Source organism: Macaca mulatta, chromosome 12 (assembly GCF_049350105.2).
Source record: "Macaca mulatta isolate MMU2019108-1 chromosome 12, T2T-MMU8v2.0, whole genome shotgun sequence".
In the NCBI taxonomy this organism is placed as follows: domain Eukaryota; kingdom Metazoa; phylum Chordata; class Mammalia; order Primates; family Cercopithecidae; genus Macaca; species Macaca mulatta.
This window is the reverse complement of record NC_133417.1, coordinates 63204385-63228783: the sequence shown is the minus strand read 5'-3', so window position 1 is coordinate 63228783 and position 24399 is coordinate 63204385. Positions and strand designations below refer to the sequence as shown.

Here is a 24399-nt window from a genome sequence, read left to right as displayed (position 1 = left end):
ATACAACTGAACAATAAGAGGACAGGGGAGGTCTCCTATGAGATAAAGATGGCAAACTTGGACAGCTAAGCTATGGGTGGCAGAATTAAATGAAAACTAGGGAGGGGATGCAATAGGCCTGAGCTGACAAACCAGCATAGATTTATTTCTGGAGGCTTGCTTTGTCTGGTATATTTGAAAAGGAAATAGGTATATTTGATTATCTTTGGGTGTGGAATGCTCTTCAGTTTTTCATATTTTCTGCCACTCCTATGGTCTTGCTCCTTGTCATTTCTCTCCTTTAACTTACTGATGGCTGCTGAATGCATTTACATTTGCCACTCCTGTCTGTAGATTATACTCTTAAAGCAGATTAAAATAAATGGGAGGGCTATGGTAGTGACAGGGAGGCTATAGTAAGCACTTAGGAATTCTTGGGGAGTTTCCAAAAGTCATGGACCTTAACTATCTTCTCCTCCATTTAAGAAGGTTTAGGTTACTGAAAGGGCCACTAGACATGGGTAGTTCAACCTAGTGGATATGGAACACAAACTTTTGAAAAGTGAGTGCTGTTATTTAAAGAGCCACCTGAAGAGTGTGGAGTGGAAGATGTTTAGCAGGCATCTATACCTGTGAAAGGGAGAAGAAGGAAGTGGGATTGGACAGATGAAGACAACAACTTCAATGCAGGTCCAACAAACTCTAGGCCAGCGTGGCAGAAAGCTCTGGAGCAAATATTACATATCAGAGTGTCCTACATTGGGCCCAAATAGCCTTACACCCCTGCCTTGCTCAGTCACTTGGTATGGGCTGCCCCAGAAAGCATATGCCTTTGGCCAAGGCTTTTCTCTGCAGCTGAGTCCTACCCTGAAGTGGGTGATGCTGGAGGCTATCTGCAGACTGCATTCCCACAGCAAGGCAGTGAGTCCTTTGATCTGGCTGGTGCATCTCTATATCTTTCTCTTTTTTTTTTTTTTTTGTCTTTTATATGTTTATTGGCTATTTGGGTGTCTTTTTTCATGAATTACTTGTTCAAATCTTTTTTTTTAAATATACTTTGAGTTCTAGAGTACATGTGCACGATATGCAGGTTTGTTACATATGTATACATGTGCCATGTTGGTGTGCTGCACCCATCAACTCATCAGCACCCATCAACTCGTCATTTATATCAGGTATAACTCCCAGTGCCATCCCTCCCCCCTCCCCCTCCCCATAATAGGCCCTGGTGTGTGATGTTCCCCTTCCTATGTCCAAATGATCTCATTGTTTAATTCCCACCTATGAGTGAGAACATGCCGTGTTTGGTTTTCTGTTCTTGCGATAGTTTGCTGAGAATGATGGTTTCCAGCTGCATCCATGTCCCTACAAAGGACACGAACTCATCCTCTTTTATGTCTGCATAGTATTCCATGGTGTATATGTGCCACATTTTCTTAATCCACTCTGTCACTGATGGACATTTGGGTTGATTCCAAGTCTTTGCTATTGTGAATAATGCCGCAGTAAACATACATGTGCATGTGTCTTTATAGCAGCATGACTTATAATCCTTTGGGTATATACCCAGTAATGGGATGGCTGGGTCATATGGTACTTCTAGTTCTAGATCCTTGAGGAATCGCCATACTGTTTTCCATAATGGTTGAACTAGTTTACAATCCCACCAACAGTGTAAAAGTGTTCCTATTTCTCCACATCCTCTCCAGCACCTGTTGTTTCCTGAATTTTAATGATCGTCATTCTAACTGGTGTGAGATGGTATCTCATTGTGGTTTTGATTTGCATTTCTCTGATAGCCAGTGAAGACAAGCATTTTTTCATGTGTCTGTTGGCTGTATGAAAGTTTTCTTTTGAGAAATGTCTGTTCATATCCTTTGCCCACTTTTTGATGGGGTTGTTTGTTTTTTTCTTGTAAATTTGTTTGAGTTCTTTGTAGGTTCTGGATATTAGCCCTTTGTCAGATGAGTAGATTGCAAAAATTTTCTCCCATTCTGTAGGTTGCCTGTTCACTCTGATGGTAGTTTCTTTTGCTGAACAGAAGCTCTTTAGTTTAATTAGATCCCATTTGTCAGTTTTGGCTTTTGTTGCCATTGCTTTTGGTGTTTTAGACATGAAGTCCTTGCCCATGCCTATGTCCTGAATGATATTACCTAGGTTTTCTTCTAGGGTTTTTATGGTGTTAGGTCTAACATTTAAGTCTCTAATCCATCCTGAATTAATTTTCATATAAGGAGTAAGGAAAGGATCCAGTTTCAGCTTTCTACTTATGACTAGCCAATTTTCCCAGCACCATTTATTAAATAGGGAATCCTTTCCCCATTTCTTGTTTTTCTCAGGTTTGTCAAAGATAAGATGGCTGTAGATGTGTGGTATTATTTCTGAGGGCTCTGTTCTGTTCCATTGGTCTATATCTCTGTTTTGGTACCAGTACCATGCTGTTTTGGTTACTGTAGACTTGTAGTATAGTTTGAGGTCAGGTAGCGTGATGCCTCCAGCTTTGTTCTTTTGACTTAGGATTGTCTTGGCAATGCAGGCTCTTTTTTGGTTCCATATGAACTTTAAAGCAGTTTTTTCCAATTCTGTGAAGAAAGTCATTGGTAGCTTGATGGGGATGGCATTGAATCTATAAATTACCTTGGGCAGTATGGTCATTTTCACTATATTGATTCTTCCTGTCCATGAGCATGGTATGTTCTTCTATTTGTTTGTGTCCTCTTTTATTTCACTGAGCAGTGCTTTGTAGTTCTCCTTGAAGAGGTCCTTTACATCCCTTGAAAATTGGATTCCTAGGTATTTTATTCTCTTTGAAGCTATTGTAAATGGAAGTTCATTCATGATTTGGCTCTCTGTCTGTTACTGGTGTATAAGAATGCTTGTGATTTTTGCACATTGATTTTGTATCCTGAGACTTTGGTGAAGTTGCTTATCAGCTTAAGGAGATTTTGGGCTGAGATGATGGGGTTTGCTAAATATATAATCATGTCATCTGCAAACAGGGAAAATTTGACTTCTTCTTTTCCTAACTGAATACCCTTTATTTCTTTCTCTTGCCTGATTGCCCTAGCCAGAACTTCCAACACTGTTGAATAGGAGTGGTGAGAGAGGGCATCCCTGTCTTGTGCCAGTTTTCAAAGGGAATGCTTCCAGTTTTTGCCCATTCAGTATGATATTGGCTGTGGGTTTGTCATAAATAGCTCCTATTATTTTGAGATACATTCCATCAATACCAAATTTATTGAGAGTTTTTAGCATGAAGGGCTATTGAATTTTGTCAAAGACCTTTTCTGCATCTATTGAGATAATCATGTGGTTTTTGTCTTTGGTTCTGTTTATATGCTGGATTATGTTTATTGATTTGCATATGTTGAACCAGCCTTGCATCCCAGGGATGAAGCCCGCTTGATCATGGTGGATAAGCTTTTTGATGTGCTGCTGGATTTGGTTTGCCAGTATTTTATTGAGGATTTTTGCATCGATGTTCATCAGGGATATTGGTCTAAAATTCTCTTTTTTGGTTGTGTCTCTGCCAAGCTTTGGTATCGGGATGATGTTGGCCTCATAAAATGAGTTAGGGGGGATTCCCTCTTTTTCTATTGATTGGAATAGTTTCAGAAGGAATAGTACCAGCTCCTCCTTGTACCTCTGGTAGAATCTGGCTGTGAATCCGTCTGGTCCTGGACTTTTTTTGGTTGGTAAGCTATTAATTATTGCCTCAATTTCAGAGCCTGCAATTGGCCTGTTCAGGGATTCAACTTCTTCCTGGTTTAGTCTTGGGAAAGTGTATGTGTCCAGGAAATTATCCATTTCCTCTAGGTTTTCTAGTTTATCTGCGTAGAGGTGTTTATAGTATTCTCTGATGGTAGTTTGTATTTCTGTGGGGTCAGTGGTGATATCCCCTTTATCAATTTTTATTGCATCTATTTGAGTCTTCTCTCTTTTCTTCTTTATTAGTCTTGGTAGCAGTCTATCAATTTTGTTGATCTTTTCAAAAAACCAACTCCTGGATTCATTGAGTATTTGGAGGGTTTTTTGTGTGTCTCTATCTCCTTCAGTTCTGCTCCGATCTTAGTTATTTCTTGCCTTCTGCTAGCTTTTGAATGTGTTTCCTCTTGTTTCTCTAGTTCTTTTAATTGTGATGTTAGGGCATCGATTTTAGATCTTTCCTGCCTTCTCTTTTGGGTATTTAGTGCTATAAATTTCCCTCTACACACTACTTTAAATGTGTCCCAGAGATTCTGGTATGTCGTATCTTTGTTCTCATGGGTTTCAAAGAACATCTTTATTTCTGCCTTCATTTTGTTATATACCCAATAGTCATTCAGGAGGAAGTTGTTCAGTTTCCATGTAGTCTAGCAGTTTTGATTGAGTTTCTTAGTCCTGAGTTCTAGTTTGATTGCACTGTGGTCTGAGAGACAGTTTGTTATAATTTCTGTTCTGTTACATTTGCTGAGGAGTGCTTTACTTCCAACTATGTGGTCAATTTTGGAATAAGTGCGATGTGGTGCTAAGAAGGATGTATATTCTGTTGATTTGGGGTGGAGAGTTCTGTAGATGTCTATTAGGTCCACTCGGTGCAGAGTTGAATTCACTTCCTGGATATCCTTGTTAACTTTCTGTCTCGTTGATCTGCCTAATGTTGACAGTGGGGTTTTGAAGTCTCCCATTATTATTGTATGGGAGTCTAAGTCTCTTTGTAAGTCTCTAAGGACTTGCTTTATGAATCTGGGTGCTCCTGTATTGGGTGCATATATATTTAGTATAGTTAGCTCTTCTTGTTGAATTGATCCCTTTACCATTATGAAATGGCCTTCTTTGTCTCTTTTGATCTTTGTTGGTTTAAAGTCTGTTTTATGAGAGACTAGGATTGCAACCCCTGCTTTTTTTTTGTTCTCCGTTTGCTTGGTAGATCTTCCTCCATCCCTTTATTTTGAGCCTATGTATGTCTCTGCATGTGAGATGGGTATCCTGATTACAGCAAACTGATGGATCTTGACTCTTTATCCAATTTGCCAGTCTGTGTCTTTTAATTAGACCATTTAGTCCACTTACATTTAAGGTTAATGTTGTTATGTGTGAACTTGATCCTGTCATTGTGTTATTAGGTGGTTATTTTGCTCGTTAGTTGATGCGGTTTCTTCCTAGCATCAATGGTCTTTATGTTTTGGCATGTTTTTGCAATGGCTGGTACCGGTTGTTCCTTTCCATGTTTAGTGCTTCCTTCAGGAGCTCTTGTAGGGCAGGCCTGGTAGTGACAAAATCTCTAAGAATTTGCTTGTCTGTAAAGGATTTTATTTCTCCTTCACTTATGAAAGTTAGTTTGGCTGGATATGAAATTCTGGGTTGAAAATTCTTTTCTTTAAGAATGTTGAATATTGGCTCCCACTCTCTTCTGGCTTGTAGAGTTTCTGCCAAGAGATCTGCTGTTAGTCTGGTGGGCTTCCCTTTGTGGGTAACCCGACCTTTCTCTCTGGCTGCCCTTGACATTTTTTCCTTCATTTCAACTTTGGTGAATCTGACAATTATGTGTCTTGGAGTTGCTCTTCTCGAGGAGTATCTTTCTGTTGTCGTCTGTATTTCCTGAATTTGAATGTTGGCCTGCCTGACTAGGTTGGGGAAATTCTCCTGAATAATATCCTGCAGAATGTTTTCCAACTTGGTTCCATTTTCCCTGTCACTTTCAGGCACCCCAATCAGACGTAGATTTGGTCTTTTTACATAATCCCATATTTCTTGGAGGCTTTGTTCATTTCTTTTTCCTCTTTTTTCTCTAGACTTCTCTTCTCACTTCATTTCATTCATTTGATCTTCAATCATTGATACTCTTTCTTCCAGTTGATCGAGTCGGTTGTTGAAGCTTGTGCATTTGTCATGTATTTCTTGTGTCAGGGTTTTTATCCCTATCAGTTCGTTTATGGCCTTCTCTGCATTGATTATTCTAGTTATCCATTCTTCCATTCTTTTTTCAATATTAATTTCTTTGTGCTGGGTACATAGTTCCTCCTTTAGCTCTGAGAAGTTTGATCAACTGAAGCCTTCTTCTCTCAGCTCTTCAAAGTCATTCTCCATCCAGCTTTGATCCATTGCTGGCGATGAGCTGTGTTACTTTGAAAGGGGAGATGTGCTCTGATTTTTTGAATTTCCAGCTTTTCTACCCTGCTTTTTCCCCATCTTTGTGGTTTTATCTGCCTTTGGTCTTTGAAGATGGTGACTTACTGATGGGGTTTTGGTGTGGGTGTCCTTTCTGTTAGTTTTCCTTCTAACAGTCAGGACCCTCAGCTGTAGGTCTGTTGGAGACTGCTTGAGGTCCACTCCAGACCCTGTTTGCCTGGTATCAGCAGTGGAGGCTGCAGAAGATAGAATATTGCTGAACAGCAAGAGTTGCTCTCTGATTCTTGCTCTGAAAGCTTCATCTCAGGGGTGTACCCTGCCGTGTGAGGTGTGAGGTGTCAGTCTGCACCTAGTGGGGGATGTCTCCCAGTTAGGCTACTCAGGGGTCAGGGACCCACTTGAGCAGGAAGTCTGTCCGTTCTCAGATCTTAACCTCCATGCCGGGAGATCCACTACTGTCTTCAAAGCTGCCAGACAGGGTCATTTATATCTGCAGAGGTTTCTGCTGCTTTTTGTTTAGCTATGCCCTGTCCCCAGAGGTGGAGTCTACAGAGTCAGGCAGGCCTCCTTGAGCTGCGGTGGGCTCCACCCAGTTTGAGCTTCCTGGCGGCTTTGTTTACCTACTTAAGCCTCAGCAATGGCCGGTGCCCATCCCCCGGCCTCGCTGCTGCCTTGCAGTTAGATCTCAGATTGCTGTGCTAGCAATGAGGGAGGCTCCGTGGATGTGGGACCCTCTGGGCCAGGTGTGGGATATAATCTCCTGGTGTGCCGTTTGCTAAGACCCTTGGTAAAGCGCAGTATTAGGGTGGGAGTTACCCGATTTTCCAGGTGTTGTATGTCTCATTGTCCCTTGGCTGGGAAAAGGGATTCCCTTCCCCCTTGCACTTCCGAGGTGAGGCAATGCCTCGCCCTCCTTCAGCTCTTGCTGGTCGGGCTGCAGCAGCTGACCAGCACCGATTGTCTGGCACTCGCCATTGAGATGAACCCGGTACCTCAGTTGAAAATGCAGAAATCACCCATCTTCTGTGTCGCTTGCGCTGGGAACTGGAGGCTGGAGCTGTTCCTATTCGGCCATTTTGCTCCGTGTCCCTGCATCTCTATATCTATCAAAAGTGGATAATAGTTGTAATAGAAGTAGTGAATAATTTATTCTTCAATTTAGGTAATTTCTTTCCTCCCAGGAACACAAAATAAAACACATAACAACTTTCTAATAACAAAATTTTTATCAGTCACTGGAACAATCCAGCAGGGGAGAATTAAGAGGGAAAAAATAGGAAAGAGTGGACCAAGAACAAGAAAGGCACAGAAAAACACTAATGGAGGGAGGCTTCTAGGGGCAAGAAAAGCACATTTTAATAAAATAAAAAGCATTATGGCACCCAGTCCTGGGTCTTACTTTTAAAAATACTTCAAGTAACACAGCTTTAAAAACATTTATAAAATAATATTATGAAATTTTAGTTCTCTCTTGTTTCCTTAACAGATATGGAAAAAATGAATCAAAGAGACCGACCATTCATGACAATTCAGAGAAATGATAGCTCAGGTATTTTTCCTACTTCCAACTCTGTTTTATTATTTGCACTGGATTATGTACTTTTGAAATGATATACAATTGGAATGTTGATTTTTCAAATATTTAAATAATGGAAAGCTTACTTTCTGGTTACGTTGAATGACTGGCCAGTTCCTTACAATGGGTTTGTTTTAATCCTCAACAGTGGTCAGGATACCCTTGCCGCCTTCTCCTCCTTCTCCTTCTCCTCCTTCTCCTTCTCCTTCTCCTTCTCCTTCTCCTTCTTCTTCTTCTCCTTCTTCTCCTTCTTCTCCTTCTCCTTCTCCTTCTTCTCCTTTTTCTCCTTCTTCTCCTTCTCCTCCTCCTCCTCCTCCTTCTCCTTCTCCTTCTCCCCCTTCCCCTTCCTCTTCTTCTTCTTTTGTCTTCTTCTCCTTCTTCTTTCTTCTTCTCCTCCTTCTTCTTCTTTCTTCTCCTCCTTCTTCTTCTTTCTTCTCCTCCTTCTTCTTCTTTCTTCTCCTCCTTCTTCTTTCTTCTCCTCCTTCTTCTTCTTTCTTCTCCTCCTTCTTCTTTCTTCTCCTCCTTCTTCTTCTTTCTTCTCCTTCTTCTTCCTTCTTCTCCTTCTTCTTCTTTCTTCTCCTTCTTCTTCTCCTCCTTCTCCTTCTCCTCCTTCTCCTTCTCCTCCTCCTCCTCCTCCTCCTCCTCTTCTTCTTCTTCCTCCTCCTCCTCCTCCTTTAAGTTCTGGGGAACATGTACAGAACGTGCAGGTTTGTTACATAGGTATACATATGCCATGGTGGTTTGCTGCGCCCAGCAACCCATCCTCTACATTAGGTATATCTCTTAATGCTATCCCTCCCCTAGCCCCCCAGCCCCCAACAGGCCCCAGTGTGTGATGTTCCCCTCCCTGTGTCCATGTGTTCTTATTGTTCAACTACCACTTATGAGTGAGAACATGTAGTGTTTGGTTTGCTGTTCTTGTGTTAGTTTGCTGAGAGTGATGGTTTCCAGCTTCATCCATATCCCTGCAAAGGACATGAACTCATCCTTTTTTATGGCTGCTTAGCATTCCATGGTGTATATGTGGCACATTTTCTTCAACCAGTCTATCATTGATGAGAATTTGGGTTGGTTCCAAGTATTTGCTATTGTGAACAGTGCCGCAATAAACATACATGTGCATGTGTCTTTATAGTAGAATGATTTATAATCCTCTAGGTATATACCGTATATATAGGTATGGGATTGCTGAATCAAATGGTATTTCTGGTTCTAGATCCTTGAGGAATCGCCACACTGTGTTCCACAATGTTTGAACTAATTACAGTCCCACTAACAGTGTAAACGTGTTCCTATTTCTCCACATCTTCTCCAGCATGTGTTGTTTCCTGACTTTTTAATGATCACTATTCTAACTGGCATGAGATGGTATCTCACTGTGGTTTTGATTTGTATTTCTCTAATGACCAGAGATGATGAGCTTTTTTTTTTTTTCATATGTTTGTTGGCTGCATAAATGTCTTCTTTTGAGAAATGTCTGTTCATGTCCTTCACCCACTTTTTGATGAGGTTGTTTTTTTCTTGTAAATTTGTTTAAGTTCTTCATTGATTCTGGATATTAGCCCTTTGTCAGATGGATAAATTGCAAAATTTTTCTCCCATTCTGTAGGTTGCCTGTGCACTCTGATGATAGTTTCTTTTGCTATGCAGAAGCTCTATATTTTGATTAGATCCCATTTGTCAATTTTGGCTTTTGTTGCCATTGCTTTTGGTGTTGTAGTCATGAAGTCTTTGCCCATGCCTATGTCCTGAATGGTATTGCCTAGGTTTTCTTCTAGGATTGTTATGGTTTTAGGTATTACATTTAAGTCTTTAATCCATCTTGAGTTAATTTTTGTATAAAGTGTAAGGAAGAGATCCAGTTTCAGTTTTCTGCATATGGCTAGCCAATTTTCCCAACAGTATTTATTAAATAGGGAATCCTTTCCCCATTTGCTTGTTTTTTCAGATTTTTCAAAGATCAGATGGCTTTAGATGTGTGGCTTTATTTCTGAGGCCTCTGGTCTGTTCTGTTGGTCTACATATCTTTTTTGGTACCAGTACCATGCTGTTTTGGTTACTGTAGCCTTGTAGTATAGTTCAAAGTCAGGTAGCATGATGCCTGCAGCTTTGTTGTTCTTGCCCAGCATTGTCTTGGCTGTGCGGGCTCTTTTTTGGTTCCATAATAGTTTAAAGTATTTTTTTCTGATTCTGTGAAGAAAGTAAATGGTAGCTTGATAGGGATAACATTAAATCTATAAATTACTTTGGGCAGCATGGCCATTTTCACAATATTTATTCTTCCTATCCATGAGCATGGACTATTTTTCCATTTGTTTGTGTCCTCTCTTATTTCCTTGAGTAGTGGTTTGTAGTTCTCTGTGAAGAGGCCCTTCACATCACTTGTAAGTTGTATTCCTGGGTGTTTTACTCTCTTTGTAGCAATTGTGAATGGGAGTTCACTCATGATTTTGTGCTCTATTATTGGTGTATAGGAATGCCTGTGACTTTTGCACATTGATTTTGTATCCTGAGACTTTGCTGAAGTTGCTTATCAGCTTAAGGAGATTTTGGACTGAGATGATGGTGTTTTCTAAATATACAATCATGTCATCTGCAAACAGAGACAATTTAACTTCCTCTCTTCCTATTTGAATACCCTTTATTTCTTTCTCTTGCCTGACTGCCCTGGCCAGAACTTCCAATACTATGTTGAAGTGGAGTGGTGAGAGAGGGCATCCTTGTCTTGTGCCGGCTTTAAAAGGGAATGCTTCCAGTTTTTGCCCATTCAGTATGATATTGGTTGTGGGTTTATCATAAATAGCTCTAATTATTTTGAGATCTGTTCCAGCAATACCTAGTTTATGGAGAGCTTTAGCATGAAGGGCTGTTGAATTTTATCAAAAGCCTTTTCTGCATCTATTGCGATAATCACGTGGTTTTTGTCATTGGTTCTGTTTATGTGATGAATTATGTTTATTGATTTGCATTTTGTTGAACCAGCCTTGCATCCCTGGAATGAAGCCAACTTGATCGTGGTGGATAAGCTTTTTGACGTGCTGCTGGATTCGGTTGCCAGTATTTTATCGAGGATTTTTGCATTGATTTTCATCAGGGATATTGGCCTGAAATTTTATTTTTTTGTTGAGTCTCTGCCAGGTTTCGCTATCAGGATGATGATGGCCTTATAAAATGAGTTAGGGAGGATTCCCTCTTTTTTATCGTTTGGAATAGTTTCAGAAGGAATGGTACCAGTTCCTCTTTGTACCTTTGTAGAATTCAGCCATGAATCCATCTGGTCTTGGACTTTTTTTGGTTTGCAAGCTATTAATTACTGCCTCAATTTCAGAACTTTTCAACTTCTTCCTGGTTTCGACTTGGGAGGGTGTATGTGTCCAGGAATTTATACATTTCTTCTAGATTTTCTAGTTCATTTGCATAGAGGTATTTATAGTATTCTCTGATGGTAGTTTGTATTTCTGTGGGATCATTGGTGATATACCCTTTATCAATTTTTATTGTGTCTATTTGATTCTCCTCTTTTTTCTTCTTTATTAGTCTGGCTAGCGGTCTATTTTGTTAGTTTTTTCAAAAAACCAGCTCCTGCATTCATGGATTTTTTTGAAGGGTTTTTCTTGTCTCTAGCTCCTTCATTTCTGCTCTGATCTTAGTTATTTCTTGTCTTCTGCTAGCTTTTGAATGTGTTTGCTCTTGCTTCTCTAGTTCTTTTAATTGTGATATTAGGGTGTCAATTTTAGATCTTCTCCATGCTTTCTCTTGTGGGCATTTAGTGAGATAAATTTCCCTCTAAACACTGCTTTAAATGTGTCCCAGAGATTCTGGTACATTGTGTCTTTGTTCTCATTGGTTTCAAAGAACTTATTTATTTCTGCCTTAATTTTGTTACTTACCCAGTAGTCATTCAGGAGCAGGTTGTTCAGTTTCCATGTAGTTGTGTAGTTTTGAGTGAGTATCTTAATCCTGAGTTCTAATTTGATTGCACTGTGATCTAAGAGACTGTTATGATATCCATTCTTTTACATTTGCTGAGGAGTGTTTTACTTCTAACTCTGTGGTCAATTTTAAAGTAAGTGTGATGTGGTGCTGAGAAGAATGTATATTCTGTTGATTTGGGGTGGAGAGTTCCGTAGCTGTCTATTAGGTCTGCTTGGTCCAGAGCTGAGTTCAAGTCCTGAATATCCTTAATTTTCTGTCTTGTTGATCTGTCTAATATTGACTGTGGGGTGTTAAAGTCTCCCATTATTATTGCGTGGGAGTCTGTCTCTTTGTAGGTCTCTAAGAACTTGCTTTATGAATCTGTATTGGGTGCATATATATGTAGGATAGTTAGCTCTTCTTGTTGCTTTGATCTCTTTAGCATTATGTAATGCCCTTCTTTGTCTCTTTTGATCTTTGTTGGTTTAAAATCTGTTATGTCAGAGACTAGGATTGCAACCCCTGCTTTTTTTTTTTTTCTTTTGCTTTCCATTTGCTTGGTAAATATTCCTCCATCCCTTTATTTTGGGCCTGTGTGTATCTTTGCATATGAGATGGATCTCCTGAATAGAGCACACTGTTGGGTCTTGACTCTTTATTCAGTTTGTCAGTCTGTGTTTTTAACTGGGGGCATTTAGCCCATTTACATTTAAGGTTAGTATTGTTATGTGTGAATTTGATCCTGTCATCATGATGCTAACTGGTTATTTGGTCTGTTAGTTGATGCAGTTTCTTCATAGTGCCGATGGTCTTTACAATTTGGTATGTTTTTGCAGTGGCTGGTACCAGTTGTTCCTTTCTGTATTTAGTGCTTCCTTCAGGAGCTCTTGTAAGGCAGTCCTGGTGGTGACAAAATCTCTCAGCATTTGCTCGTCTGTAAAGGATTTTATTTCTCCTTCATTTATGAAGCTTAGTTTGGCCGGATATGAAATTCTGGGTTGAAAATCTTTTTTTTAAGAATGTTGAATATTGGCCCCCACTGTCTTCTGGCTTGTAGGGTTTCTGCAGAGAGATCCACTGTTAGTCTGATGGGCTTCCCTTTGTGGGTAACCGAACCTTTCTCTCTGGCTGCCCTTAACATTTTTTCCTTCATTTCAACCTTGGTGAATCTGACGATTATGTGTCTTGGGGTTGCTCTTCTGGAGGAGTATCTTTGTGTTGTTGTCTGTATTTCCTGAATTTGAGTGTTGGCCTGTCTTACTTGGTTGGGGAAGTTCTCCTGGATAACATCCTGAAGAGTGTTTTCCAACTTGGTTCCATTCTCTCTGTCACTTTCAGGTACACCAATCAAACATAGGTTTGGTCTTTTCACATAGTCCCATATTTCTTGGTGGCTTTGTTTGTTCCTTTTCATTCTCTTTTCTCTAATCTTATCTTCATATTTTATTTCATTAAGTTGATATTCAACCTCTGATATCCTTCTTTCTGCTTGATCCATTTAGCTGTTGATACTTGTGTATGCTTCATGAAGTTCTTGTGCTGTGTTTTTCAGCTCCATCAGATCATTTATGTTCTTCTCTAAACTGGTTATTCTAGTTAGCAGTTTGACTAATTTTTTTCAAGGTTCTTAGCTTCGTTGAATGAGGTTAGAACATGCTCCTTTAGCTTGGGGGAGTTTGTTATTACCCATCTTCTGAAACCTACTTCTGTCAATTTGTCAAATTCATTTTCCATCCAGTTTTGTTCCCTTGCTGGTGAGGTGTTGTGATCCTTTGGAGGGGAAGAGGCATTCTGGTTTTTGGAATTTTCAGCCTTTTGGCACTGGCTTCTCCCCACCTTTGTGGATTTATCTATTTTTGGTCTTTGATGTTGGTGACCTTTGGCTGGGATTTCTTTTTTGTTGATGTTGATGCTATTCCTTTCTGTTCATTAGTTTTCCTTCTAACAGTCAGACCCCTCTGCTGCAGGTCTGCTGGAGTTTGCTGGAGGTCCACTCCACACCCTGTTTACCTGGGTATCACCAGTGGAGGCTGCAGAACAGCAAAGGTTGCTGCCTGTTCCTTCCTCTGGAAGCTTTGTCCCAGAGGGGCACCCGCCAGATGCCAGCTGGAGCTCTCCTGTATGAGGTGTCTGTCTGCCCCTTCTGGGAGGTGTGTCCCAGTCAGAAGACATGGGGGTCAGGGACCCAGTTGAGGAGGCAGTCTCACCCCTAGCAGAGCTCGAACACTGTGCTTGGAGATCCGCTGCAAGGAGCTGACAGGCAGGGAAGTCTAAGTTTGGTGAAGCTGCACTCACAGCCGCTCGCCCCTTCCTCCAGGTGCTCTGTCTCAGGGTGATGGGAGTTTTATCGATAAGCCCCTGACTGAGGCTGCTGCCTATTTTTCAGAGATGCCCTGCCCAGAGAGGAGGAATCTAGAGAGGTAGTCTGTGTACAGCAGCTTTGCTGAGCTGCAGAGGGCTCTGCCCAGTTGGAACTTCCCTGTGGCTTTGTTTACACTGTGAGAGGGAAATCACCTACTCAAGCCTCAGTAATGGTAGACACCCCTACCCCCACCAAGCTCAATCATTCCTGGTCAACTTCAGACTGCTATGCTGGCAGCGGGAATTTCAAGCCAGTGGTTCTCAGCTTGCTGGGCTCCATGTGGGTGGGATCCACAGAGCTAGACCACTTGGCTCCCTGGCTTCAGCCCCCTTTCCAGGGGAGTGAACGGTTCTGTCTCACTGGCATTCCAGGCACCACTAGGGTATGAAAAAACTCCTGCAGCTAGCTCGGTGTCTGCTGAAATGGCTGCCCGGTTTTGTGCTTGAAACCCAGGGCCCTGGTGGCATAGGCATTCAAGGGAATCTCCTGGTCTGTGGGTTGCAAAGACCATGGGAAAAGCATAGTATTTGGGCTGGGGTGCACCATTCCTCATGTCACAGTCCCTCATGATTTCCCTTGGCTAGGGGAGGAAGTTCCCCAACTCCTTGTGCTTCCTGGGTGAGGTGACACCCCACTGTGCTTCGGCTTGCTGTCCATGGGCTGCACCCACTGTCTAACCAGTCCCAGTGAGATGAGCCAGGTACCTTAGTTGGAAATGCAGAAATCACCCACCTTCTGCATTGATCTAGCTGGGCACTGCAGACTAGAGCTGTTCCTATTTGGCCATCTTGCCAGGTCTCCCTACCCTTGCTTTCTTTCACTGTGATTGGCCTGAAATCATTTGAGAGCTTTCTATAGTCATGTGATCCATGATTTACTTAATAAATCCTAATTACTTTATATGACACAGATGAATTATTCATATAATTGAGGTGGAAGTACATGTTTTGTTTGAGTTACTCAAGTTATTGTATATTTTATGCTACTTGAACTTAGAGTAACCCTTGCTTGTGTTTTGCTTTATCCAAATGGCTCATATCATACCGGACTAGGACATTGTATGTATTTGGGTGTAGATTACTCAAACATCTTACATGGTTTTAATATTTTTCAATGTATTAAACTTTTGGCTTTCAGTTTCAACCTTTTTTCAAATTTAATTAAAATTATTTTGATTTTTCTAAGTTAAAAATGCATCTATGATTGAAAAATCTATTTATATAATTTGATTTATAATGATGTGATACTTAATATTCACAGTTGATGTCTATCACATTTTAAATAAAAAGAATGGGTTAACAGTCATCATACGTTGTAGCTTGGCATTATAATTTTCTAAAATCTTCAATATACAGTACTAATTTAGCTGAAAGCATTCCCTCTGTACCCTTTCAGAAGTAATGTTGTGCAAGAAATAAAGGGGCTATATTATAATAATTTCTAGAAATAGAGGCCTCAAATATATTATCAATATTGTAATATATTATTTCTTGTGTTTGCTTAAAAATATTTAAAAATAAGATCTGAAGTTGACATGTTGCCCTAATTATATTTTGACTTCCAATAACATGATATTCTTTCTTTGTCATTTTTCTATTTTTATACCTAATAGATCATCTGGTATTGCATATGAAAAATGAGATGAGAAACACCAAGTACAAACCAGTAGACTATCAACAATTGCGTGTATTAACTAAAGCAAAGAAATTAGCTTCTGCCTCTGCAGAGCTAAAGGTTAGAAGTTATGTGTATATGTGTTTTTCTAGTTTTAGAAAATTCAATTGCTAGAAAGTATTTACAATGTAAATGTGAAAATAAATGACATTCCAAATAGTTGTTAGAAACTCCCAAATAGTAATAATAGTGAATAGCAGCTAACATTTATTGAATGCTCTCAGACACCATTATATAGTTTACATGCATTCATTACCCATTTAATGTTCAGAACAACTCTTTGAGGTCTGAATTCAACTTTATTTTTTGAAAGACAGTTATTTTATTAGCTTTCAACAACTTCCAACTTAATCTGAAGAATAAAAATTGTTAGTAATTACCAGCTGCTGACTATTATCTGATTAAGGCTCCTTCTCCAACACTATACAAATATGTCCTCAGGTGCTCTCTTTTCTAGAATTCCGTTTTTGGCTTAAAGATATGTTCCAAGCCAGGGTGAACCTAGGCTAGATTTGAAACGAGATTATGTGCAAGTGATTTTGCACAATATTTTAGGACCATGTATAGTTTAGGATTACTCACACAGTATGATTTTTTCTTGTGGAAATAATAGAGTTCATTGAAAACAGTATTTTCATTACTTGGCTGCAGTAAAAACAGGTTAGGTGAAGCAACTTGTTACATAATTTGCATGTTGTTTGTATTCATAATTTTCATGGTTTGTCCATTTTGCCTTTTATTGTTAATATCTTTTTTTATAGAAGGCAATTGTTATGATTTCAAAGCACATTTGATACTCTATTCTGGAGAGATTACCATATATTCATGGGCTATATCTCCTCAAACTAAGGCAACCACTTAAAAGCCAGGGCATTATTTATGGTTTATATAACTTTAAAATAAGTTAATGTTATGGGAACATTCAAAGAAATTTTGTGGTAAAGTCACTTATATTACTATTATCCTAACAAAACTTTTCATATTCCTGACTTCTGTTTATTGTACACGTATATATAAACATAAACATATTACACATTTTATTTTTCCCATGATAAGCATAGACATGAAATCATGTACACTTTTATCCCTAACAGTCTGTCACATAATCTTTTAAATATTTAATTGTTCAAGCCAGTACATATTTATTATGTGTCTACTATTTGCCTTGAAGATACAATGGTAAGCAAAATACAGCCCTTGCCTTTATGAAATTTACTGTTTGCTGGGGGAGGGAGAGGAGTCAGTGTTTATCAAATAAGCCTGGAAGTAAAATTATCCAAAGTATAAACTGCAATAGAAACCATGCTGTCTGGTGTATAATAGGATTTGATCTTTACTGAGTGGTTAGGGAAGGCTTTTCTGAGGAAGGGATATTGGAATTGGGATCTCAAGGCCAATAAAGTACAAAGTTACAATGAGATAGGAAGAATCAGTTCTGGTGTTCTATTGCACAGTAGGGTGAGGATGAATAACAGTAAGGTATTGTATGTTACAAAACAGAAGAGAGGCTGTTGAATATACTCCCCACAAAAAAAATGATAAATGCATGTGACGATGGCTGTGCTAAATACCCTGATTTAACGTATATTTTTATATAACATATATATGTATCAAAACATCAAATTGTGCCCATAAATATGCACAATTACAATATGTCAATTAAAAATATAATACAAAAGAATTAACTAGGCAAAAACAGGAGTGACAAGTACTCCGAAGAGAAAATGATGCATGCATTATCCCACCCCAATTTTTAGATATTTGAGATGTACCCAATTTTGTGATAATAGAAATTATGCTACTTCAAGCATAGAGACTTTTCATGTTTTAGAATCCTCTACTCTCATAGGAAAAATTCCCATGATTGGGACATCTGGATCAAAAATGTGAGTGTTTTTTAGTGTTTTTGAGACTTGTTACCAAATTTCTTTCCCAAGGTATTGTTTTAATGAAGATACCAAACAAATGTATTCTCTACACCCTTGTCAGTACTGGAATAGATAAATATTCATGTATGTATATATACACACTTATATTTCTAATACTATCCATCCATCCATCCATTCGAGATGTACCAAAAAAGATATTTTGACTGAATGTAGAATGGTTGAGTGTTAAAATCAGTATTTTGTCAAAGTGAATTTCTCTTTGGTGACAGACTCATTATGAAAGAATCAATATATTTCAGATTTTTAATTATTATTGTGGTCTTTATAGTTTGGTATCAAGTGCAGGAACAATAATTTCTCAGCACTGTCAGCTGCTAGATTGCCACTCTGGTCACTGTATTTACATATTTGTGCGGTTAAACAGATGCTTACTTTCAACTGGCATTTTAAATAAGATCAGTAACCTTTTTGTTCATAGCGGAATGTAATTCAGGAAGAAGCTTTTCTAGAAATAACTGTGTACCTGGGATTCATAGCTTGGCAAGTCTCAAAAAAATCCCATGTCTTTAACTAATGAAAACGGTTCACAGTCTGTAGCAATCATTTTGACAAGCTTTTGCTTCCATTTTCAGTCTCCGTAGATTCATGATGATAAGGAATTGTCCTTTTAAAGCATTTTGGAATGTCTGTTGTTTTGAATTTCAGTTAGTGAGAACAAAATGTGTCCTAGGTACTTCATCATTTTCTAACACTTGCTTTTTTTTCTTCATGCAGTTTTCATTTTTTATTATATCTGGATTAAGGAAAATGCATTGGGAATATTGTTGTACATTATTTTTTGGAGTCTTCCCTTCTAATTTAATTTAAAGGTGGCAAGTTGACATTTTGCTTTTAATTTATTCTTGTAAGTTGTGAACAATTGCCAAATAGGACTTTTTCTTAAAAGACTCATGGCTTAAGTGGAATTAAATAAATGGAAATTAAATACAACTCAAAGTTTTTTTTTAATGTCCTGAATGCTAAGATAAAAAACAATCCACACTAACTAGAATTATGATTATAATAGTATCTCTGTTATTCTTTCATATATTACTTGAATTAAAAATATGTAGGCTCAAAAAGAACATATTATTATTCTTAATGTTTCATAGCTAACACATTCTCTCTTAATATTTGTATTAGTTATTGGCCTACTTCCCTGTTTATTTTACCATTTACGTGCACTCTTTTTTTAGACATGTAATTTACAGTTTTAATAATCATTGTTAATTATTACAGCACTTTTCTCTGGCAATATTAAATATAAACATATTTAAATAAAATGATAAAATATTAACATTTAAAGCACAAAAAGAGATTATTGCTTCAAGTTACATCTAGAATGCATAGTTACCTGTCTGATTTATACTACTGATATTATTAACAAGCTAGATGTGATGGTCATCTATATAATCACTGTGTCATTGATCATGCACAATTTCTTGGATGCCAACCATATAAGACTGAAGTGGACAGTCAGTGATCTAGTCTTTCAAAGGCTGAGATTGAACCTGAAAACAAATAATAGAGTTGGGCTAAAAACTGAGACCAATTTTGCTACATTGTGTGTAACTGTTCATTCCCAGTGTATTAGCTGTTAAAAAGATCTTTACAATTATTTTTAAATTTGAATATCTTTGCTTAGATACTTCTTGTACAGCTCAAGGCTTCATTAATTCTTTTAAAAAATGTTATAGAAAATTATAAACATATGAACAAGTGGATTGAATGGTATAGTGAATCTCCATGTCACATCATTCAGCTTCAACAATGATCAACTTTTGACCATTGTTTCCTCTATACTCCTACCCACAAACCACCCCCTGTGCCAGATTGTTTTGAAGCAAATCACAGACATCATAATATTTCACTCATAAATATTTCAACATGTATTGCTGAAATAATAAAGATTTTTAAAAATCCTGTAATACTATTACCATGTCTAAAAATGTTATTGTCTTAATAATTTCAAATATGTAGTGTTAAATTTTCCTGATTATCTCAAAAATTTTGTCTTAAAGTTTATTTAAATCAGCTTCTAGATATGATCTGTACATTATAACTTTTTTTTTAGATTTGCTCCTCTATCCTCTTGTATTTTGTAATTTATTTTTTGAAGAAATTGTATTGTTTGTCTTATAGTCTGAATTAGGCAGATTACATCCTGGTGGTGCCATTCAACATATTTTTCTGTTTCTTGTGTTTCCAGTAAATTGATAGTTATATTTAGGGACTTGATCAGATTCAAGTTCAATTAATTTTGGCAAGAACACTTATTGATGGAAGTTTTGTGCTCTAATCTTTTTCTATTACAAATGGTACTGCAGTGAATAGGTTTGTGCATATATCTTTTATACTTTCACCAATATAGTTTTCAGATGAATTTCTATAAATGAAGCTGCTAGGTCACCGGATAAATCCATGTGAAATCTTGTGATACATCTCCAAATTCCCTTCTGTGGGGGTTGTATCACTTTGTATTCCCACTAGCAATATTAGAGGGAACATGCTTTCTTTAGTTTCACAGAGTGTTTTGTTAAACAACTGAGTTTTTGCCAATCCGATAAATGAGAAATTGCATCTTACTGTAGTTGTTTTTTTCTTTTTATTTGTGTTAACAGTTCTTAATTGAGTTATAACTCACATGTAGTAAAATGTATATATCTCAAACGTACATCCCAGTGACATTTGACAAACATACACATACATGTAACCAGTTGTCTACTAGTTATTGACATCTGTCTCAAAAGATGGATCTTCTGATTCAAAGGACTTTTGTAATATTTCAAGATGCCTATTTAGGTTTTATTATCTTGGACCGTCACAATAAGTCATATACAGGAAACCCCTGGTTTCTGAGTCTTTTGTGAATTCATTGTTTTGTCATTTTTCCAGAGTATTTTTGAATCATCAGCATTCTGCACAAATTATCATCCACCCTAAGTATTGACTTTATATGGCATATTGCCCAGTAAAATGAATTGGAATCACCTAGACATCTCTCTGTTGGTAAAGATAGAACTTTAAATCTTTTTGCTCTTTTTAAGACTTTATTTTATTTTTTCATTTTTGGCCCGAGGATAGAAGGGGAATCAATGAGTGAATTTATAAAAAAAATCAGTGTGTTGTGCAAAATATTGGAATTGTCTAGTGAAAAATATTAGCTTTATTTTGACTTTTATTGTCTACGTAATTGGACTTTCCCTGCGCCCAAAGGCGAGAGCATTGATTTTTTTTTACAAACTATGAAAATGTGTCCCCGTCTTTCACCAATGTATTTTAATTTTTTTGTACAATGTGTACAAAATATGCCAAAGAAATCTAATTTTAAAATTAGATTTTAAAATTAATTATATCTGTTGCAACAAACTTTAGATCCTGTGTATGGTAAATGGCTAGAATGAGTTTTAAGCATTCTTAAAGCGAACATTAAAATGTCAGATTTTAGAAATACTGTGTACTTGTATTTTTTGGTAGGTAAAATAGAGACTGCTGAATGTTTTTCTGCAGTGTCCTGTGCTTTTAAAAATGTACTTCCCTCCTAAATTTTATAATTGTAACACTCTTAAGACCTTCTTAGGAAAATATTTGACTTTGACTTTGTAGTTTTTAAAAGTAATCTTTGGGTTGTTTTCTTATATCCCTAATTTTGAATCAGTAACCAGAACAGCAGAAAGATAAACTCAAGGTTAAAGCAATCAGTGAATGACGGCTGGAAATAGCATGCATTATAAAGATTCCTTTTTAGAACTTGTCTTCTGAAGTCTTTACATCTCCAGTATTGATCTTTTAAAGCTTGTAGGGTACTAAGTGCTTTAACAGCAGAGAAATTATGAAAAATGTGTATTTCATCAAGTTTCTGATTTACAATTTTGTAGTTTAAAATTGTTAATATGGAATACTTGAGTTTGGAGTACACATGAGTATAAGTTAGAGTCTAACCAGGGAACAGACATCACTTGAGGATTTGGAGTAGAGGGATTTTTAATGTAGGAAGATGGTTATGCAGGTGATAGCATGAGAAGGCAGAGGACTGGGAGGCAATACAGAAGTTGACAAGAACAGGAAGTCACTGCCATCCGTAGGTCAGAGGGGCATACAGAAGAAGCAAGGCCATGCCACATTCCTGGGGTGAGGTTACCTAGAGATAGTTGGAACGTAGCGGAACTGTTCAGAGAAAAGTTGGGGCAATGGATATGAGCAAATGCTCCTGGAGACCCTGTGAGAGTAGAGAAGGCAAGATGATGTAATCCTTCGGCTTCTCCTTTCTTCCCTGCCTTCAGTCTCCCATGCCAGGGTCTTGCTTTGGCTGAAGCCAACTGATAGGGCTGCCTGAGAAACACAGGCTGCTCTGTGAGATGGAGCAGATCAGGCAAACAGCCAGAAATGGATCTAAGGCAAATAGATCCAGGGCTGATATAACCTTTCAGCTGAAACCCAAAAGCATTCATTATGTGCTACATTTTTAAAAAGTCATAAAATTGAGGAAAAATTAAGTTCAGTTGAAGATTTAGATTTCAATGTTACATGATTTTTCATATTTCTTTAAGTATCATCAAATAAATATTTGCTTAAATTAAAAAATTTTGTTTACAAAGATGTACATAGAGTTGAAAGATTAAAATTGTGTGTTCAAGGTCATATTTCTAGTAAATGTTGAAGCCAGGCCTCCTAAAAACTTATCCAATGAATCTTTCCCATCTTATGCTGAGGGATCAGATAGAAACCAATCTAAACATCAAGGTTCTTTGTTACTCTGATGTTTATGAGCTTTATGATCTTGACAACATCTTTTAACTTCTCATACATTCAATAAATATTGTCCTCCAAAAATGTGAATAAAGATGCCTATTATAGCGACAGGGAAGATAAACCCAAAAGGGTAGAAATGAGACCTCTTGAAAAATTTTCTGGGGTGATATAAATTAAGGTGTTATTTATTTCATGTATGGAAAATAGAATGACTTCACCTTTAATAAGTACTTTAAAAACAGTTCTTAAGGTTGTCAGTATTCCTAACTATTTTTCTTTCTCCTCCCTGCTTTAAGAAATCAAACTTATTTTAGGTAGATTTTGTGTTAGAAGATGCACTAATAAGATTTTAAAAAGAGTGACTATTTAACTTAGAAAATTCAGATTAAACATTTCTTTGTGAAAAACACATTCTGAAATCTTTGAAGTTGCTCCTCTTTTGTTCCTCCAAATCTAGATCAGAAAAGCAATGTTGACTTCAAAGATATCCAAAGAACAAACACTAATAAAACAACACAAGCAAGTGTGGTGGCAGGAATACCAGAGGCTGAATGAAGTCAGGTAAGAACTGGAGGAAATAGTTAAGAACATGTAGGAATTACTAGGAATCGCATTTATCTCGTCAGATGTTCTATAATGTTCCATGTTAATTAACCATTGCAATAAAAAATTTAAAGTTACAGTTTGAATGTGAGTTAAATTAAAATCCTTTCATTTCCTCAGCTTAATCTGAAATCCAATGAATATATTAATATGGCTTTTGCCTCCTTTCGGAAAGAAGATAATCTTCTGTATGTGCCAATCACTTCCACACTCCCACTCTCATACTTGTATTTACTTGTATCATACTTAGCATATTGGATTATAATGTTTTGGTTACATGTTTTTTCTTCCCTATAAAGTGGTAGAGATCCTATCACAGGCAAACATCTTATCATATTCATTTTTATATAGTAGAATACATAGGAGAGATGTAAATGCTTTTAATACATGGATGTATTGAACAAGGAGTTCAAGTTGCAAATGGTTTCCGGGTGTGACTGCATCATTACTAACTTACTCAAGTTTGCTTTTTGACTTTTGTTATTATTTCCTGCAGTCACATAAAGATAAATTAAAATGAAATATTGCTTCTACAGTTGATCTTAATTGTAATCTTTGAAAAATTAGTTTTTTTCAAAAGTCAAGGCAAAAAAAGAAGGCAGATGTGTTTCTCCTTCATTTATAGCATATATACTTCTTTTAGTGATGATGTTTATAAAGTGTGCTTTTAAAATGTGAATTTTAAAACATTTATATCAAAAGAGGTAATTTCTGTGGTCTTATTCCAAGTAAAGTTTCTAAATACCATTAACTTTACTTTTGACTTAGGTATTTTTCATGTTGATTAGTTTCTTATTCTGGCAGGTGACTCCTCTGTGAAGTAGAAGGCTTATAATTGAAAGTGGTTTTACATTATTGTGTAACTTAAAACATAGAAAAACAGAGTTATATGGACTTCATCACCATACATCTACTATAAAAACAATGAAATTAGACCCATCCCATCCCTCAAAAGTCACCTTTTGTGGAGAGAATGTTTCAGCCCATTGGAATTTTTTTTTTGAAAATGTGCATAACTTGAAACATGACAAAAAGGAAAGCCATTAGGAAGCTTTAATTATGGTGTTCACTGATTCCAGTTCAAATGTAAAGGAAGACACTGGGTAAACTTTTTTTTTTTTTTTTAATCTTGGCTATTCCACATCTTTCTTACTGTGTATATTAAGTTGTTCTTAAGGTAGGTAGAAGAGATGTATATGTATCATGATGGAAAATAATTCTTTTGGCTGACCTGGAGTGACACAAAGAAAATGGAGGTGGGGAACACTTAGGTAATGATAACCTTAATGTCTCAGAACTTCTAAGGGCTGAAAATTGGACAAAATGAAGAATTCCAGGATAAGTTTCTGTGTTATTCTAGAATACAGGCTAATTTCAATTTGTGTTCGGTGCTACTGAAAACTAACAGCAATAGGAGATAAGTTAGAGAAATGACTACCTTGTGGAGAATTTAGGGCCACCAACAAATTAGAAGTAGTTAAAGTCCTAACAGTGTTTGT

The 24399-nt window shown here is 37.4% G+C and overlaps 1 protein-coding gene across 1 annotated transcript in view; it reads left to right on the top strand.

Moving 5' to 3' along the window:
• Positions 1-7578: 7578 nt before the first annotated feature.
• The window catches only part of CCDC148 (coiled-coil domain containing 148), a 183839-nt gene continuing 167018 nt past the window's right edge, over positions 7579-24399 (top strand). Inside the window, exons 1-3 of the mRNA XM_015110191.3 lie at positions 7579-7639; positions 15556-15677; positions 22755-22858. Coding sequence (XP_014965677.2) covers positions 7579-7639; positions 15556-15677; positions 22755-22858 — 287 coding nt within the window. The remainder of the gene's footprint in view (positions 7640-15555; positions 15678-22754; positions 22859-24399) is intronic.